Raw genomic sequence first — 20,351 nt, 5'->3', positions numbered from 1 at the left:
TCTTGTGATACGACTGGAGGTAATTTACCCCAAATGAAAATTTCATCCTGTAGTAAAAAGAGATAAGTTTAGACCTGGAACCATAAAATTCAATAGCCATAAAATATGATTTGATATTAATTAAAAAGATGGATAGTCTTGAATATAAAACACTTCTAAGCTTCTTCCTCCCTCCAAGAAAAAAAAAAAGTTGAGAAATTCTTGACTTTCATATGACTTCCTGTTTTGACAGTTAAACTGCAGCTTATATGCAAAGCATTATCTTTGTTTTAAAACTGTTCTTCCTCTTTATTTAATCAAATATACCCTTTGTTCACTGTTTCCAACGTTTTTCTCACATTTTCCTCATCATTCATCAAATCTGAAAGGGAAAAAATTTTAGTCTTCTTTCTTTCTTTCATACCAGAAAGGATAGATTCTTCAGTCTTTCCATAAATACCCCACCATTCCACAATACTCCTCATCTTGAGATAGGACAGACAATTAGGAGGAATTCAGATCTAGATCTATTTAGCTATTATGTTACCGTTCTGAGACTGACACCTTCCAACTGGTCATTGCCACTCCCAAAGCTCACGGCCTACTTTTGTAAAATACAAGTGCCATCTCTGCTCACAGCAATATGAAAAAAGAACCTTTTTGCATTCACTCCGCATTGTTTTAGAATGATCTATTTCAGAAGGTTTTATGGTTTAGTTACGCGTTATCAAACATGTCTGCCTTGCATTAACAATTGCTGTCTTATGCAGAAACCTACTTAAAGCGTAGCCCTAAATTACTGAAAGCTGGTATCTTGCATTTATGGTGAGGTCAGATGAAGGAACTGGAAGTTTCTTCTGACCTAAAAAAACCCAAAAGTGCAGTTAACAGTCTGTTAAAAGTACTTATTAGATATGCTAACTTTAAGAGGCATCATCTGACAAAATCAGGCTGGACTTTAAAACATACTGGACTTTCCATCAAAAAATATCTCCGCTTTACAGAATCTCTACTGAGAGGACACAAATGGCATCTTCTTTACTCTCAAGTTCATCTCAGGAAAATTCTTGCCCTACAACCTCAATCAGATTGACCTGCAGGAAAGATCCTCGCAAGAGACCTTCCAATATGCACCACAGAGTGAGCAGAAGGCTTCTGTTTGAGTAATAAAATGGTTCAACGTCACGGTATATCACTGAGAACATACTGCACAATTAAAAGAAGTATTTAAAATGTGTTAACCAAAGGAACAGAGCTCAGAAAAAGTATCAGATATATCCCACTGCAAAAATTAATAAATGAATACATCGTGAGATAAGAATGATAAGAGAGAGTTTTCCTCTGGCAGGATTTGTCTTTTTTTAAAATACAAGTTACATGAAGTTTTCTGCAACAATTCCAGCAAGTTATTTGCTGCCAATTTGCTATTCTTCACTGATAGCAAGCACAGCTGAAAAGAGTTTCCTCTTGGAAACTAATTATCAAAATTATAATATTCAGATTACATTATCACAATTATTCCATTAAAAATCAGGGGTAAGGATGGGAGCTTCACTGCTGCAAAGCATATCATGAATGATCTGCAGCTGCATCCCATGATCTCATCTAGTTTCAAGACAGCTGTTGCAGAAAAAAAGATGACATAGGATATGTGAATTTTTACCAGTAGTCCTTCCCACTTGCCTCAGTAGGTCTTTAAAATACCACTTCCAGTGAAAGAAGAGGAAAGGGGCCAGAAACTTCTGTCTTGAAACAAATCTAGAAATGTAGACCCAAATGCTGAGCAGAGTCCCAGTGAAAATTTGGTAGGTCACTACTCAGGCACAGCAGTCCATACTTACGGATCCTATGAGATTAAGGACTTAGTTGTGCCGCTGAAAGAGTTTATATTGAAAAGGCAGCACAATATTAAAACAAAAATGAGCAAAAACAAAAATCCCCCCACACAAAGCCTCCTGCTATATATGTCTATGCCTTATAGCCACGAACATTTTGAATATAACGATAGTCCATCCACATTCTCATTTATTTTAGCATAGGTTTTAGTATAGCTATGGCGCCAGCCATTGTATTATATTATGCTCCTCCAGAACAACCAGGAAGAGCTGATGTTTGCATATCGATAAAAACAGGAAGCCCTGGATAAAAACAAAACAAAATAAACGCGGTTTAGCCGTTTTTCAGATCTGTGTAGAGTAGTAAAAGAGAACAAATATATTTCTAATTCTACAGAAGTTATGACTTACTTATTTGACTTCTGCTCAATAGAAATGACCAACAGAATTCTCTCTCCATGCTTGGTGCTTGGAAACCTATTCAGAAATAAGGTCTTCAAATTAAACCTTAAGGTTTGTCTGCACTTTTTTGTATTCCCTGATCATTGCAGAGTGCTACCTTTTTTCTCAGCAAAGGCTTAACACTTTAAAAGCTCATGGAACAGTCTCAGAAATATTTATTTCAAACTGCTGTATAATGCTATTATTAGCATTTTATTTCAAATTATGAGTCATAGATATTCATTCTGAAAAGCTATAAAATAAATGCACTAGGAAGTATGCAGCGAGAGACCAGGGCAATAATGAAAACAAGAATGGAAATCAATAAAGAGAAAAAGAACTAGACCAATGGGAAGTAGACCATATCACAGAACATAATTCAGTGGTGACTAACTTGGACAGAATGCCAACGCCTCACTGCTAGCAGGAACATATTTGATCAAAATGTACCTGACACAGCGCAGAATTCAAAAGGCAAACCAAACAGTTCTCTCTCAAGCTCTGTTATGGTAATTAGAGCTTAGTAATGTGACTTTTTTTCTCCTTCCTTAAAAAAAAAAAAAACAAAGTCTGAAAAATAGCCTGAAAGCTATTACTCTCTGAAAAACCTTATTTACAACTTCACTTCATAGTATATTCAGAAACCACATATTTGTGCAAAAACCCACCGAAATGAAAAAAAAAAAAAAAAAAGGGACATATTAGCCGATGTAAGGGTCATTATTTTTCTTAGGAGGTCAGGATTTGAGCACAGCCTTGCAGGTACACGAAGAGGGAAGAGGTTAAGTGATTTCATGGTAGAATATATAAGTAATGACACGCAGGTAGATGGGATAACATCAGATGTTTGGAAGAAACAACAAAAAGCAGTTGGCCAAAGAGCCTCCCAGCCTTTTCCCCTTACAACCACAGCGCATCAAATCTAGCCAGAGATAAATCAGCTTTCTACACCCCACTAGAAAGCAAGCTATGATATCAGGATCCCAGGGAGAATAAAGATACTTTGAAATATGAAGTGCTGTAAGTCTGTATTTACAAAGGAAACTTAAATGAACATTCAGTGCCAGAAGACACCTGGGTCCAGCAGTCCTCAGCAAGAGCCCAGTGGAAACCCTTCCATGGCCCAGGGAGTGATACCAACGGAGACCAGGAAAGGGCACTGGCAATTTTCCCTCAGCAGTCAGCAAGAACAAAGCAGAAACAAAAAATGTGCACACGGCAAGGAGAAAAAGCCCTAAGAGCTGGTAGCGCAATATGCTTCATTTCCCAGTTAATATGGGCTGTTTATCTCTAGTCTACGGACAAGAAAAAGCAACCAACTCCCTGGAGATGCAATTTCCTATCCCAACTTCTGCTTAAAATTATAGGTATTTTCAACTTTCAGTACTTCTGTTACTTGCAAACTGAAGGTAGAGGACCAATACTTAGCTACCCTTATGTTTTGAGTAACTGGCTTAATATAAAGGACTGAAGCGTACAGAAATCTGACTAGTCAGAAGCAAGATTGAACTTATTCTTCCAGCTGCCAGTTCTGTGCTCTTTTACCTAAACTACAGGTAATTTGATTGAAAATCTCTTTCCTTCTTTCTAACACATTTCTTGCCTCTGTTGCAGAGGACCAGAGAACACAATCCTGAAACAAAATAAAAATTTAAAAAAAAATGCTATTCTGTAAAATCTAGTATACTTAAGGAATCTGAGAGTGGAGAGTTATGGTGAATGAGGCATGCTTAACTTTGTGCAAGCAAACCTCACAGGAACAAGAACCAGAGTTTCTAAATGATTCACCCAGTCTCTACTACAAGCATGAGCAATGCCCCAAGAAGCATAGAAACAACGACTGATCTTCAAACTAACGCAACGTACGTTCTTTGTACTAGCTTCTTCGAAAATTATAACTATTTAGAAGTGCCGAGTAGGAGTAAGGCAGGCAAGCCAAGGCTCTTTGTAACCTTCCCAAGTTGTGAGATGCCTGCATTAAAGTTTTACAGGCAAGATAGAAAGACGAGATAGACGCCCAAGTCGCACATTGTTACAATCAATTCATCCATAAAGTTGTGATGTCAAAGGAAAGAAGCATGAATTTATGTTTTTGTAAGACAGAAAAACAATGTATGTACATGTTAGCGAGGCTGAAGAAAAAACATTGATTCAAGTATGTTGGATAACATTTTAGCTGGGAGAATTAACTTCCAAACACTGCGGCATAATTGTATTGTTACATATGTTGTCTGCTAACAGCACTCAAGCCACATGCAAAAACATAATAAGAATTCACACGTCTAGAAGAGTTCTGCAGAGAAATCAGCACGTCCTGACCATTTATCTTCCCATGGTCAATTAAAAGCTTGACCCAACAGATGTTTGTTACACTCTGCTCTGCAGCTTGCCAAACTTGGCCTTGACAGAATCCCAGGAACAGCCCTTTCAGCAGCTATCGGACTACCTGGAACTCGGAATTTTTTGACAGCAGTTTGGCTAAACACAAATTAAAAGGAAGGCGCACAGTAATATGACTGATTGCATACGAAATGAACTGCCTTTGTTCTTTATCACTGTAGCACTTAATTATTTTGAGAGCTTGCTGATATGCACGGCTATTGAACATGAATCCAGTCTCAGCAGCTTGTGTTTTGTCAGAAAGATCTTTTTCAGCCTGAACATTGAGAAGTGATAATTTATTTTCTATGTCAAGGAATTAAGAGGAACTACTCACCTCAGTCATAGACTGAAAAGTTCAGAGACCTGAAAGAAGCAGCTTGGAATTTTTTTACGTCAAAAGTCTAAAAATTTTCCAGCATCTCCCTGAAAAATTCCCCCTTTCCAAAGAAGGGCAGTAAATCCTGGTGCATAAACAAACTCCTCAGAAAAAAGAATATTAGAAACAAGTAGAGGGTCAGGGTAACTGGGCAACAGCTGAGCCAGAATGAACACTCTGATATCAGATAATCTGTTTGCCTTTTATTTTTGTTTTCTGGCTAAAAAAAATGCAATAGATCTGATCTAGACAACAACGAAGCAGCTGAGATACCACCATACAAGGGGGGGGGGGGGAAAAGATGAGGTAAGTGTTAAAGGAGAAAGAGCAGGCCTCAGGAAGGGTAGCTGCAAAGTTCTAGAGTTCTAGGAATTAATTGCAAATGCAATATTTCCATGTTGGTCATGCCAGAGAGAACTGAAATCTGGTTATTCAAGGCTGAGATGCAGCGTCAAAAAGAACAGATCAGACCACCGTTCTGGCAGACACATGCAACATGAGAGCTGTGGTAACAGAACTGGATGAAATTCAAAGTCACACACTTCAGGCGAGGACTAATAAGAAGTTCTACTAGTTTTGTTCTCATCAGTTGCTTTGAGCTGAAGGCTTGAATGCACTGGCTCAGCACAACCTAGACAAAATGCCACCGTGAAAGGCAACGTGAGAGAGCAAGTATTAACACCAGCTGCACAGATACAGAGAAAGGCCAGAATGATCAGAGAAGGAGGAGGAGATTACTGCATGAGGCGCACTTCAAAGCTTGGGTTGTTTAATATAATGAAACAAGACACTGTTCCCCATTAAATCCATCAGGGAAGAAAAGGTGTTATTTTAACTGCAGGACAGAGCTGACAGGCAGCTGACAGGCAGAGCTGTCATAGCCAACAAATGAGTGTAAAACAAACTACAAATACATTCAGCGTGGAAACAGAAGTCTCATAACTATTAATGAAAAAACAGCGGGGACAGCTTTAAGATGAAGTTTTACCTGTTTATAGAAAAAGACAATGTGGTCGCTTTTGGAAATGAGACTGTCTCAACATGGGAGGCTCCTTCCAGTTTGGCGCACAACTAAGTAGTAACTTTTGTGCATGCTGAAGCCCTTCAGCAGCTCTGCAAAAATTGTGCAAGGTAAGCTTTTTATCACGCAGCAAAGAAACGGTTTGGAAGAGCCATGATATATCCAAGGTGTTCAACACATACCTGATGCATAGTAGCTTTGTCAGCCTATCTTACAACATGTTGTGTTAAAAATAGAGCATTTAATTAAAACGGGCATCACTAAAGGCATAATGAGAGTAACAGAGCTGCTCAGTGAAACTGCCGTTTGGCAGCAGTGTTGTCACTCCAGGTGATCAGTGCACGATACAGAATGAATCTTCTGAACTGCCAGGTAGATAAAACATCTGCTTTAACACAGGAACTACTGAGGGGACATATACAGATATCCTGTTTGTGTCACCTTTCAGAAAAGGCTCATATTTTGCTTCACTCAGTTATATGCACATAATTTGCAAACACACACACACGTAAATCAGTTCAGAAGCTACTGCAGACGAAACTTTATCCCTTACTCAGCCTACCTCGAAGTACCACAATGTTATGAGTTTTCTTAAAAATCTGCATTAAACACCACCCCCATTATAGTCATCTGTCAGTTTAGTCCACTCCCATCTTCCTTGCTGTTTTATACTGATGGCACATGCTGATTTACTTGCTATACAAAAATGGAAGTGAATTATTTCAATGCGGTATTATGCTTTAAACTCGCAAGCAAATGTTGATAATACCTTAAGCTCCATTTTTATTAATCACATGAATCGGTTATATTATGGCTACAGTGAAAAAACATTCCCTGGATGTTTATTCCAATGATGGGTTCAAATCAATTCCAAGGATGGGTTCAGTCAAGCGGACAATATGAGCTAGTTTCTCACTCTCAATCCTTCACCCTTTTTGAAAGGAAAGGTTGGAGGCTACCTATTTTCTTCTGATGTTAATACGCAATTCTATCCATTTTCGAGGCTCTCCAGCATTATAGATCGACATGGATTTGCATCACTGACCACCTGTATTACTCTGAGCTTCAACATCTCACATCTCTTCACCGAATCTCTCAATCCACATAGCGATCAAGGTATGACAATCAGTGTGCATTATCCCATTTATCTTATTAGCACTATGTCAGTGTAATTTTCATCACTGATATGAAGAAGCTGCTTTGCTGTAACCCTATCACTATTAAAAACAATACAAGAGAACTTCTTACAAAGAGTGGCTTCTGACAGTTGTGCTAGTTACTCTGTAGCCTCATTAAAGTCAAAGTGGGAAAAAGACAAGAGACTGCTATCTGCACAGATGTGCAGTGGAATAATCTGGGTGGGCGGGTAGGTTTGTTTTTTTAAAAACACAATCAGGATGGCTATTTTCCTGTTGGAACTAATTATTTTATCCACCACAGGAAAAAAATACAAATTGAATCAAATTAGGAAAACAAATTATCCTTCACATTGAGAACACATATGCTATATTTCAATGCAGAGCAAGTTTCTACAGCAAAGTATAAATCTATATTCAAATACAATAAAAAATTGAATATTTAAGTCCTATGTCTGTAACCAAAGAAGCAGAAGCTCAGTGTACCACATTCAACAGCTTCTGAGCTAGCCTTATGGGATCATATCAACCCTGAAAGCCCAATATTAATAAAAAATAAAACACTTTACTGTTAGCAAAAGCCTAACACTTTACTGTTAGGAATGTCTTTGCTTCCTTATCACAAACCTTAGGAGTAATGGTACTGCAAGTTCAAAACTGAACTGTGAAACAAAAGAGAATATCTGAAAAAACTTATACGGACAGACATTCCTGCTAGTTTCATTCTATATTATGTAGCTAATAAACTGAGCAAAGGCAAAAATACGGATCTGCAGAAGATTTTCTTCTTGAGAAAATAAATGACAATTTGCAATTTTTTACAATAGTAAACAGTGAAAAAAGTTTCTGATAAATTAGTACTATTAAATGACTTATGTGATTTTAGGTTTCATGTGTGATCTCTTTAAAATTTATCATATAGTATGTATATAGTATTACAATATAGTATGGCATGCTAATTCCCTTTCCCTCATATCTATCTGTATCTATAGCTCTTTCTCATACATACATATTCCTTTTATATATAAGCATGCATATGCATATTTTACATGTATGCCAGTCCTTAAAGGCTGAACAATCATTCCCCAGACATAATTTGGCAGAATTAGGAACAGAGCAGAAACATAACTTGCAGGAACGTGTGGAGGTGCTACTAGCAGCAGGAGTCTCACCCTGCCATTCACGCAGCACTACCACAGGTCTCACTCCAAAAGTACGAGAGTTGATTGTTTCCCCTTTTCCAGCCTACAAATATATTCAGAGTTACATCATACAGATACCAATCAGTTAGTGAAGCTTAGAAGCATTTCCTACTGTCAAGTAAATGACACACCAGAGGATATGGATATTTCAGTTCTGGATCTGTCATCTCCAAGAATATTAATCGCACATGAAGAGCAGAGGAAGACGAAAGACATCTCCTTCCAAATGCTGACACAATCTTCATGTCCTAGCAGCGGGGGCAATGCAGCTGTTAACCCCAGTGCATGTTCAACAAGAGCACAGGCACCAAGAAACCAGCCTCCTCTGCCTCCCTCCCCCTGCACCTGTGTTTATGGCAACGACCACAGAGCGCAATGCGAGAATTAAATGTAATGTCTGTCTGGAGAGACATCATATAGCAGTGAGTTTGTCTAAATGCCTCATTATTTACACAAATGGTCCTATGCCCCTCTCCCCTGATTTGGCACAAGGCTACCCTTGCGCAAACATCAGCGCTCCGGCGTGCCTCAAACTTCCCACCTCACGCCTCTGGGAGATGCTTCAAAGTGGAATAGGAAATTACAGAGAGGATACAATGTAATTTCCAAGCAATTAGAGCTTGGTCATTCCTAATCTAAATTTCTGTAAGCATATCAAAATAATTGAGGACCAGGGCTATTTGAAATGTGTGAAATTTACAAGTTAAGGGATTTCCAGTTAAGCAAGGACACCAAAACCAGTGCCTGCATAAAACTTAACAAACCCCAGATTAGCCCGTTTAAAGAGTTGCATGGATTAAATGGAGGGGAGGGGGAACAAAATGTTACAGTCAGTAATGCACTTGGAACAGTCAGTGGAATTACAGTCAGTAATTCCAATATTTTGTGTGGAAAGCTTAAACTTTCCATTTTTGTTCTGTCAGATGAAAATCTAATTACGTGAAAGTAACAAGACCCTAGAAAATAGAAATCACAGTCCATTTAGTGGCACGCACACTTGATGGCCACACACAAACATGCACTAGTAATCAGCATAGGATGCTAACCAAAGGTCCTCTCCAAGCATAACAGCTCCCTCATTTGTGAGCGTAGCGGTCTATTGCAAAGCCAACTACTAAAAAGATATACAGTATGTCAGTATGTTTCACAAGCATGTCCTGTCAAAATCATTCATAAATCTATGAGAGTATTTGAAATTAAAATGGAAATACTACTCCTGTTCTACCTGTCACTCTGCCTACATTAATCCCTACTTCAGCACTAGAAAGTAGAAGCGCAGTAACCTCTTGCAAATCACTTCAAGTCTATCTGCTGGATTAGATTCAATGGATGACTCAGGGTGTCACAATATTTTCCAAGGGCACTTTATTTGCTGTTTGAAAGTGTTCTTGAAAATCATTTTCCAGTCATTAATTATGCATTCTATTTCTTATAATCAGTTCTTTTAATTAGTATCCCAGAGAGCTTTGTTGAGAATCCCACACTTTTAGTAATTAGGGGCAGTTTATTGCCCCTAATTAACTTCAGGCATAGCGAGAACCATATTACTTTGTGACTTCAGCTGTTTTTATGTTTGCACTGCATATTCTATCCTGCTTTACTGGCTCAAGCAGGAGACTGCCTTGTGATACTATTTATCTCATTTAGGTCCCAGCTATCTCTCTTGACTCCGTGTTAGCTGCTTTATTTTAAGTCTCACTGACTCTTTCTGCTCTGAAGTTAAATCTTCATTGGCAACCAATGTGACCCAATAGGATTGAATCTGTAAAGTGAAGCAGTTAATGCTGAAGAGTTAACACCCACCCCAAGTGCATTTCAGGAAGCCTAACTTCAGGCCATCTCTAGTTCAGCTACACAAGCTTAATGTGATCCTAGAATATACCTCCTGGTTTACTTTCACCCACAGATGATTGTGGTTGCGTGCTCCAAGTCTGCCCTGTGATGCAAACCAGGACTCTGTAAACAGGGGCAAGAAGAGTGACTCTAAAGAAGAGTCCTGATCTGAGCTAACAGGTTAATGTAGACAGTGAAGTTGTCACTGATAAAGTGTGCTAACTTTGGGTATGATCTTATTTTTTTAACATCTCAATTATCTCATCTGATCGTGCTTTCACAGTTATTGGACAGCAGTCATGGCCATTGCACATCAGGCAGGGATTACAGTCCATGCATTGGCACCATCAAGCATAGATTAGCAAAATAAAATAGTCGGGTTTAGACATACGGTTTTATAATACTGGAAGAACTCTGCCAGTCTGCATAGTCTCTTTCCCATGTGTGCTGCTATGCATAATTAAGTGTATTTGTAATAGATACAGCTTTGTAATACAGAGAGAGGGTCATATATGGAGGCATTTGGCAGCTTAATGATTTTATCACATCTCTGTGACCTCTTGAAACCCATTCCAGACTGAGTTTTGACTAACTGCAGTTAGCAAATTAATGCGTTAATAATGTCTTAGAGGATAAATATCCAGAACGCAACTAAACAGCTGTAATTTAGTGAAAATGTGAATAACTGTTTCCATTTTAAGTAAATAATACTTCTCATTCTTAATGCTTTTCACCTACAGATAAGAAGTCATATTAAAGTAGTAGAAAGACCTCTGTAATGCAGTTACTTCAGTCTCACTGAGAAAGAGCCAAGCAAAGACCACAGATAATACCCAGTCTTTTCCAGTGTATCCTCGTCCTTCCTTGCAATTTAGAAAGCGAAGAGGTCTTAGGTCTAAAGCAAGTACTATCCTAAAATTCTCCACCCCGTGCCTGTGGGAGGTGAGGGATACGCTGATACTACTTGGTGACTGATCTAGCAATCACCATTAAATGGCACAAGCATGAATGGCAATCTTGTACCTATCAGTCACTTTCATTTATTTTTTTTTACTTATTTCATTTTCAGCAACACATAATCAAAATATATCTAGGGCATATATACCCACAGGTTAACAGATTTTATAATTCTCAGATTACTTCTGCAAGATGTTTCTTCTTGAAGTCCCAAGAGGCTTCCATTAAAAGTATATATACAAAACACAGCCAGTCATTTTCTAACGTTCATTTTCATGGAGAAAGGCCTGGAAGCATTAAGTAAGGAGACCTAAAACACTCAGATGGCAGAGAAGGATAATATCAAAAGTCAGCCTTAAAATCTCAAATGATATTTTTAACGCCATTCTATCTAGGAACTAAATCATGCTGAAAAAGTATAAACATGTAAATAAGACCAGTAAAGTTTGTATCATGGACACTTAGGCTAAAATGTCTATAACTACTCCGTCAACTAGTATGTTCAGAACCTCAAGCATTTATACCATATATGAGGTTACCATAATAATATTTCTATTTGGTACAAAGCCACCTCAAGATGAATCAAAGCGTCCATTCAGACAAATTCTCCTAGTCTGCTCAGTGATAGCGAGCTGAAAATGACATGATCCAGCCTAAAATTACTGATGGAGCTTGTTAATTTCCATCTCCAAATAATATCAGTATTTGTTGCTTTCCAATCCTTATTGGTAAGGAATTGAAAAATCTTCTGCCCTTTATGTCACTGGGGGAAGGAAGGGAGAGTCAGAGGGGAACTAATCATTATGATGCTTTAATATTACCGCTATACCAAACAACCACTTATTTTTTTTTTATTTTTAATTTGTTTTCCTTACTTATGCTCCATCTGTAAGGAGATCAAAATGAAAAACTGGTCAATATTAATATTTTAAAACTAATGCATATTTGATGCACTAAACAGTTGTAATAGTGAAACATTCTTAGGACACTTTTGTACGAAAAACAGCCTCCAGTAACTTGCAACAAGGCCTCAGAATATATAATTTAGAAACAAATGAAGGAACATAAGAGCAATAGGCACAAACTGGGGGTGCTCCTGAGCAAAAGCTAGCAAGATAGATATTTGGCATATACTGCCCGGAGATTTTAGATACATATATATTTCTATAGAGAGAGAGAGAGAGAGAGAGAGAGAGAGAGAGAAAGAGAAACCTCATGAATCCACTATAAAAACCACACATACAGATAAAACAACTGCAAACTTCTGCAAAAAAAACTCTGAGACCATGAAAACACTGTCTTTACCCAGCCTACCACATCCTACCACACAGATTTCCATGAACTCCAGTTTCTGAGCTTTGAGTTTCTCAATGCCTATTTGCCCTTGCTATTCTTTACTACACTAACGTTGCTGTTGGGTTTATTAACTTGTTTCCAGCTTAATCCTCATCTTGTTTTTCCTAGCTCAATATCTTCCCTGCAAACTCTCACCCTCAAAATGTTCTTCCTTCATTTCATTTCATATTGAAAAGCAGAACACTCCCAGTGCACCGGTGGATTTTTCTCCTACAATTTCATTCCTCTTTTCACTTTGTCATTTTCCTTGCTAAACGTTCCTCTAATCCAAAATTATTTCAACCCCACCTACCTTCTTAACACCTTTAACTCACTCCATGAAAGTCTCTACCACTGACTTCCATTTTTCCACTACCCTTTATAGCTATACATCATCTTTTTGGTGATTGCATTTACACACTACCTGAGCTCTATCTTTTCTTTTGTGTCCTTGTCTGAGGCCAAATCACAAGTCCACTTGAAGTGCTGTTCTAAGGATTATTCTTCTGAATTATTACCCTGAGTCTCCCTCCTCTACTTTCACGTTGCATTAAATAGAAGCTGCCTGCCTCTACTTCCAAAACTCCACAGCCCAGGCAATTGAACATAAATGAATAATTAAAGTGAGAGAGAAAAATGAAGGTAGAGCTGGAAAAAACTTCTTGTATGATCACTTTCTCTGTTTCTAATTTTTCTTCATCAGGTCAAAAAAGCATTTACTGTAAGTCTGTTCATTCTCTGCAATGCTGGTAATTAATGCTTTTCCTCTTCCTGATAGGAAAAACACTCAGGAACATTCTTAAACTTATGCATACAAGTAATTATGCTTCAAGACACATAAATACTTTTTCTTCTAGCTGCAACAGAAATAAGAACCAGAAACAAGTAAGTGCTTTTGCACAAGTACTATCAATTTCTACATAATTTGAGGTGCATTAAAAAAAACACACACACACACACACAAAACTTCAGTGCTTACAGTTACGAAAATAACCTTCAAAATACAAAACTAAACTGATACAGCCTGTATCCACATACAAACACTCTTCCTCTCCTGCTGCTCAGTTTCCCCCACACAGTAACAAACTGAAAACTGACTTTTCACAACTGATATTCCAAAACCTGTGGGAATCAGCTGCAGCTCACAAGCGTTGGGCTGCTTTCAATTTGGTGCCAGCATTTCTAGACAGAAGCAGGTACTGGCGATAATCACTAGGCAAACAGAATAAGGAGTTCAGCAGATGCTGCTCATCCCTCTTCCTCCTCTCCTGTAAAGCAATAGCTAAACACTGAGATGTTTTCGTATCAGACCCCAACATGCCACAGCAATCAGCAGGCAATAAGTGCAAGACTACAGAAGTTAGCAAGGACTATAGAGGGCATCTGATCAGCTGATCAAAAAATCATATTTCAAAGGCAGGTATCAGCCAAAAAAGGCAAGGAAAACAAAAACAAAGAGACTGAGAAATTAATTGTTCAGTATAATAAAATTAGATTTACAGCCTTGTTGCTGTCCCTAGATATCCACTTCATTCCACAGCTATTTACCAAAGACTTGTTCTCTCAGCTCATCGACTAGCTTTTGGCCAAGCCACACTAATCAATGCTGAGCTGGCAGGGCAGGAGAACAGTTTAAGATTAAATCAAAACTCTGACAACTGTCATTTCTAAAGTGGTGAGGGACACGATATCTAGAAAGCTCTGCTACACTAAACACCTGTCAGTATTTTCTGAGCCATGATCCACACAGAGTTGACTCCAGTTGTCCTCAGTGAGTAACTTTCCTAGTGCACACAAGAATTTCTTATTTCCTAAAGAAACAAATTCTGACCGGAAAGAAAAAAAAATTGTTTGCCGATAAACTTGTCTCAATACATAAAAAGTGAGGTAGGCCTGTATCTTAATGGGATTTAGCAGGACTTACCAAAATGCTGTATACTAACTTGAGTGAAAATAGCGTCAACAGTTTGTGAAAGGGAGGTGAGGGAAGGGGGGCAAACTTGATCTCAATTTCTTATAAAGTGATCCAGAAAGTCATTTCAGGAGTAGTGAAGGAAAGATGTTGAAGGCAGGAATTGAAGATGTCTTTCTGAGCAGCTGTTTAGCATAAGCTGGATCAGGTGGCAAAACTCTCTAGTTAAGCTTTCCCTCTGAAATACGTCTGGAGTTTCCGTCCAGAATAGCTCTGGATGTATTCTCCTTGCTATCTGAGTACTGGAAGAAGAAATCTTATGAAGGAGTCTCAGAAGCCAAGAGATTATTTCCTTTCCCAAAAATGTTCGGCCAATTTAACTATTAACATTTTCCTTTTAAGTTATTATAAACGTCTCCGTTAGTGGTAAAGTCCAAGAAACAGGGAAGGGGGAAGGATAATCAGGAAAGAACGAACTCATGGAGTTCAAATGAAAATAAATTATTAAACGCTACCAGTCCTACTTTTGAGTAGTAACTAGAAGTCGATGTTTTTGATACACTCATGTGTGAGCAGAGGGAGAAAAGAGAAGAAAAGGAAGGAAAAAAGTCAGCATGTTTTCAAGATGTAAACTGAAGTAGTTAATTATTTCTAAACAGCTAGCTCAATTACTTCGGCTACTTATTGCCTATAAAAGTAAGATCTGAATTATCAACTTTGATGTACTGCTTTAGGAAATCTTCATGTTTAACATATGGGCACTTCTTCCCCCCATTCTTGGATTTCCACCGTGTGACCACTTGATTACTAGAGAAAATTTTAAAATGTTGAGAAAGATTAATACTCTGTAGTTAATGGCAGAATTCCACTGTGCCTTCTACCCCAGGAACTTGGATTCTGATCCACCTCCCAGCTACAGACCCTGGTTTTGGCACCCGGTCCACGAACAAAACTGAGTATGTCTATAAACATATAAAACTGGCTGCTATAAACCATGGTTACTAGGATCAGCACCTAATCCCCGGCTCAGTGAGCATGCATGTTATATATGTTATTTTCCCTTGATGGAAGACAGCTTCACTAAGTGCATTTCTTTTTAACAGCTAAATCCTATGAACTTTCTGAGTTTAAATGCAGTCTGCTGAGTGTTTTGAGATTCAGTTCGGCTAGAGTGGGAGAGAAGGAGGAAAAGGCATGAGATTAGTTAATTATGGCTTCTCTTTTGCTGAAGTAAGAAGGAAGAGGAGTGAAGAGGTAGAAAAAGAAAAGAGGCTGAAACATATTCCAGAAGACTCATAAAAAAGCGGAAATTACAAAAAGGAGGTGAAAATATCTCTTTCAAACCAAGGATAGATAAACCTTATTCAGTGAAGGCCTGACATGCACCACTGATGCACTAGTAGTTCTCTTGGAGCCTGGAAAACACATGGTCAAATGTCCATAAATACCTAATGAAAATGTGTAATTAAGCACAGGTTCAAGATTCTGTAGCGCTAACTTCATCTCTGGCAGAATTTACTACGTCAATTTGAAAAATCACTTGCACCACGCTTCAGTTTCACATTTCTAATATTAGCTTATTCTTCCCCCTTAATCCCAAATCTACCAGTAACCAAAATAATACAGGATGTAATAACAGGTCACCAAATCACTCTGAACAGTTAAAAACAATATTTCTAATATATATTCTACAGAGTACAAACTAAATGGAGACAGATGTAAAAGCGTGTGTTTCAGCAAATTGTGGGCTAAACTACATTAAATTAGGCATTAGAAAAAAAATTACCAGAGTTGATGGACCACTACCCTGATTAATCATGAGAGGGGTTTTTTTTTCCTCCTCTTAGAGTTCCATTTCTTTTTTTCTTTTTTTTTAAATGAATCTATCACAACAGAGCTGAACTAATTTTATTTGGCGGGAAAAAAGAAGGATGAAAAAGGACAAAAGACAATACAGAAAAAGAGTGAAGCACTACCTGCCTTTAAAAGTCTTTACATTCATTAGTATAATTCAGTCCATTAAATGTGATGCTTTCAAGATGCTGTGTAGTAAATTTTAATGTTACTCAAACAAGAAAAACATAAGAAGCCAGAGAGACTATAAACCATTTCCTCACTGATATTACAACGCAATTGAGAATATTTGATGTGCGAATTCCATCTCGTTCTCTTACTGGATAATATGCTCCACATTAAAAAAGAAGCAAACTGCATTTTGCAATATTTGCTCAGCAATATGCCAAATGAACTGGCAGAAAGAACAAATTACTTCTGCTCTCAAGCAGGGTGGATACTATTCTTAGGTTATCAGAAAGACTGCTGGTGCAAAAGCGTTATAAATGGCGCACAACTTGAGACAGGTACACAGGGCTGGGACCACAGAGCGCTGTAGCTTCTGGTTCAACGGTACTTTGGGTCACTTGTCTACTGAAGATGAACAGCGCATACACTAGTTCATAGCTCTCGTTAAATAACAGAAGTAGATAATCTCAGTTCAGTTCACAGTAGACACAGTCACACAGCAGAAATCAGATGATAAGCAGAAGAGCAAGAGATTAAGGAACGGTCCAAACCTGTATAATATCTCGGCAGTGAGAAAACTCATCCGGGAAGTAAGACACTCAACAGTTTTACTCTACAGAATACAACTTCAGCTATCACACATCCAAAAGTGTGTTCCAGCAAGACACAGTGTAACCTACGCGGTTGCCCTCCCATTCCTACGGCTGGCACGGTGCCACTGTGCAGCACAGAATGTGATATTTAGAGCACAACAGAGGGCCTCTCGATAGGGCTCTCGGATGATCCTGAACTATCAAATCAGGTTTTCCGATTTCTCAAAATTCAGGGCTGGTTCTGCTACCTTATATTCAGTAATTCACTGAGTAATATATCAGGTTGTCAAATAAGAGTAAGGATGTTCATGTATATTTCATTACTTCTACAGAGAAGTGTAACTCCTAGGGAGAATCATTCTTTTGTGTTATGTCTTATCAAAAAACACTAGGTCCTGATCAGCAAAAGCCAAAACATCATTCTGGCTCTGCAGTTAAATGCCTAAACCTGACCAAAAAAAAAAAAAAACTCTTTCCACATATAGCAGTCAAACCAAATGTCAGACGTCACTTAAAAATGGTAATTAGCAATACTAACATTTACTTTTAGATATCAAGCTAACTGTGTCAATCAACAGTTCATTGCCTCTAGGTTAAATCCACAAATGTCATACTTCTATATTGGCTGCACATCAGTAATTCCCTTTCATACATCTATCTAACTAAGCTTTCTCTTACATTGGAGTTGTTCTTAAAATGAAGTTCTTATATTTAATGATCAGTAAGACCAGCAAGAACTTCTAACTGTTCAGTATTTTCTGAGGTTGACAGCCACAAGTTCTAACTTGGGAGGTTCATCAGAAAAAATTTCTTCAATACGAGGACAATGCAGCACTGCAACAGGTCACACAGAGAGGTTGCAGGATCTCTCTCATCTTTGGAGGCTTTCCAGACTCAGCTAGACAAAACCACAGCTGACCTGATCCGGTGTTGACAACAGTCTAGGTTCAAGCAGGAGATCAGACATGATGACCTCTAGATGTCCCGTTGAAACACCATTTCTATGATGACTCTATTTTGGGGTGGGCTGAGGAAAAGAGGGCAAAATCCTGATTTTAGCTGACTTTCCTTGGCTTCTTACTCATGAAAAGTCTGTATGCAAATTTCACAGCCTAAACAGCTAAAACTTAATAAAAATAAAATGCTTTCCCAGTGATCATCTTATTATCATCACATTAACTTGTCAAATAATTTGCTAAGCACAAATTACCTATAGCATGCAGGATAATTCTGGCACCCCATAACATTAGATTTTACAAATCCTTAGAGACATAGGCTTACCAAATTCATAAAAAGCCAATTAGAAATGAATTCTTTTTCGCAACCTATAAACATCCCTCTGGAAAGCGATTTTTTTAGGGTTTTTTTTTTCAGAACTGAATAGAAATTAAAGATATACAAAATGTTTAGATCAAACATTTCAGCAACTGAGCTTTTAAACTCTTTTAAACTAACTATCTGTGAATGCAGTGACTTGTTTCAAAACTTTAAGCATTCTACCTACTCAATAGCACAAAGGTAACAGAAAATATGCACTGCTACAGCATAAATACGTGCTATGTACCTGCTAATTCTCAACAGCTTGTCTCTAATGTACGAGAGGCAGAAAATAATTTTGGTCAACCTTCATTAGAAGGCCATTCTCATCACACACCTGCATTTTACTTGTTTCTCTGCATACGGAGACTGCACTTAATAATTAATGAAACAAAACAGCTTTCTGGTTCTCCTCTGTATTATGGCAGAATTTACTTGCATCGGACGCAGATGGTCTGAACATAATTTGCACGAGGTACCTTTGGGAGCATACCATGACTCCTCCAAGAGCCATCATCTATCACGCTAAGACATCCCAGGAGCGTCTTCCCTTCAGCGGCAAAACGTCCTTTACGTCCGCACTCTGCGCTCGTATTTCCTTCTCACCGCGAGTTTAGGTGCAGCTCTAAAAACTTAAAAGACTTTACCACCGTTAGCTGACGGGTTTCTAGAGGCAGAAGCGCTACGCTGGGTTTCGGGAGGCGCGCTGGAAGGCACTTTTCGCAAGAACCTGCTCTGCAAATGCCTCCGCTCGCGGCGCCGCAGAGCCGTCGCACGCCGACTCCCTGGCGGGGCCGCCGCGAGCGCCAGCCGCCGCCGCCGCCGACACCGACCTGTTGCCGGGCCTGAGCGCGGCGCGGCCGGGGCGGCCCGGGCGGGCGGCGGCGGCGCAGCGCGGCGCGGCGCGGAGCCCCCGAGCCCCGCAGAAGTTGCCGGCCGGGTCGGACTTCGCGGAGCGGCGAAGCGCGGACCGGGCGCGGCGCGGTGCGGTGCGGTGCGGTGCGGCGGCAGGTATGCCAGGCGGCGGCCGGGAGGGGGCCGGGCGCGGGAGGCCGGCGCAAGCGGGCGGAGGGAGGGGGGAGCGGGGGCTCACCTTCTGCTGCCGGCGGGCCATGTCCGTGGGCTGCTTGGCGTTGAACGGGTGCGCGATGCACCGCACGATGAACACGTAGAGCTGCAGCCGGAGCCGGTTCTCCCGCTCCTCTCTCTGCAGGCGCTCCTGCTCCTCCCGGCCCTCGCTCAGCACCGAGGGGCTGGGGCTCGCTGCCCGGGCCGCGCCGGCGTCCCTGGCCCGCGGGTCCCGGGGGGGCGGCGGCAGCGACCGCGACGAGCCGCCGCCCGCCGCCACCAGCACGTCCCGCCTCTCCTCTTCCAGCACCTCATCGGACTCCTCTTCGCTGGAGGACGGGTCCAGCATCGCGCTGGGCGGGCGAGCCCCGCGGCCGGCCGCGGAGCGAAAGGGAAAGCGGCGCGCACCTTTCCGGACACGTCGAGTTTACACACAGACTGTTTCCTACCGGCGGAGGCAGCCGGGCGGGAGAGGAGGGGAAGGGAGGGCTGGAGGCGGGGTTTGGGAAGGGGGTCGAGCTTGGGTTGCCTTGGGAATTGCTCCGAGCAGCTCCCATCAGAGGCGGGGCCGGGCCACCACGTCGGCCCGGGCGGGGGGCTGTGGCCCGCAGGTGGCCCGGCCGGGGCGAGGGCCGCGCCGCACCTACCCGCCTCGCCTCGCCTCGGCTCGGCCCGGCCCGGCCCGGCCGCCCTCCTCCCGGAGGGGAGGAAAGGCACGGGAGGGCTGGGTGCAGGCGGAGCCCGCCGGTTTTCCTGTATCCGGAACAGGGAAGAAGGGGAGCTGCGGGCCAGGAAAACCTCTGGCACCGGCACGGGAGCGCTGCTCGCTGGCCGCCGGCTCTCTGCCCCTGCCGGGACCCGCAGGGCTGGCCCGGGGCAGGGGCAGCGGCGTGAGAAACGCGGCCGCCCTTCCTCGGCTGGCTCAGAAACACCCCGGTAAAA

General features: G+C 40.7%; 1 protein-coding gene across 15 annotated transcripts in view; it reads right to left on the bottom strand.

Moving 5' to 3' along the window:
- Positions 1-19,868, bottom strand: part of CADPS2 (calcium dependent secretion activator 2) — a 333,791-nt gene extending 313,923 nt beyond the window's left edge. For 5 of the 15 annotated variants that reach the window (XM_068932076.1, XM_068932083.1, XM_068932109.1 and 2 more), the window contains exon 1: positions 19,435-19,864. In XM_068932076.1, coding sequence (XP_068788177.1) covers positions 19,435-19,758 — 324 coding nt within the window. In that variant the 5' untranslated portion in view covers positions 19,759-19,864. Of the gene's footprint in view, positions 1-17,943; positions 18,007-18,820; positions 18,935-19,434 lie in introns of those variants that run through there. The other 10 variants (XM_068932101.1, XM_068932087.1, XM_068932118.1 and 7 more) reach the window with 6 other exon arrangements.
- Between the last annotated feature and the right edge of the window lie 483 nt (positions 19,869-20,351).

The sequence above is a fragment of the Struthio camelus genome, chromosome 1 (genome assembly GCF_040807025.1).
Source record: "Struthio camelus isolate bStrCam1 chromosome 1, bStrCam1.hap1, whole genome shotgun sequence".
Taxonomy (NCBI): Eukaryota; Metazoa; Chordata; class Aves; order Struthioniformes; family Struthionidae; genus Struthio; species Struthio camelus.
This window is presented reverse-complemented; position numbering and strand designations above follow the sequence as displayed.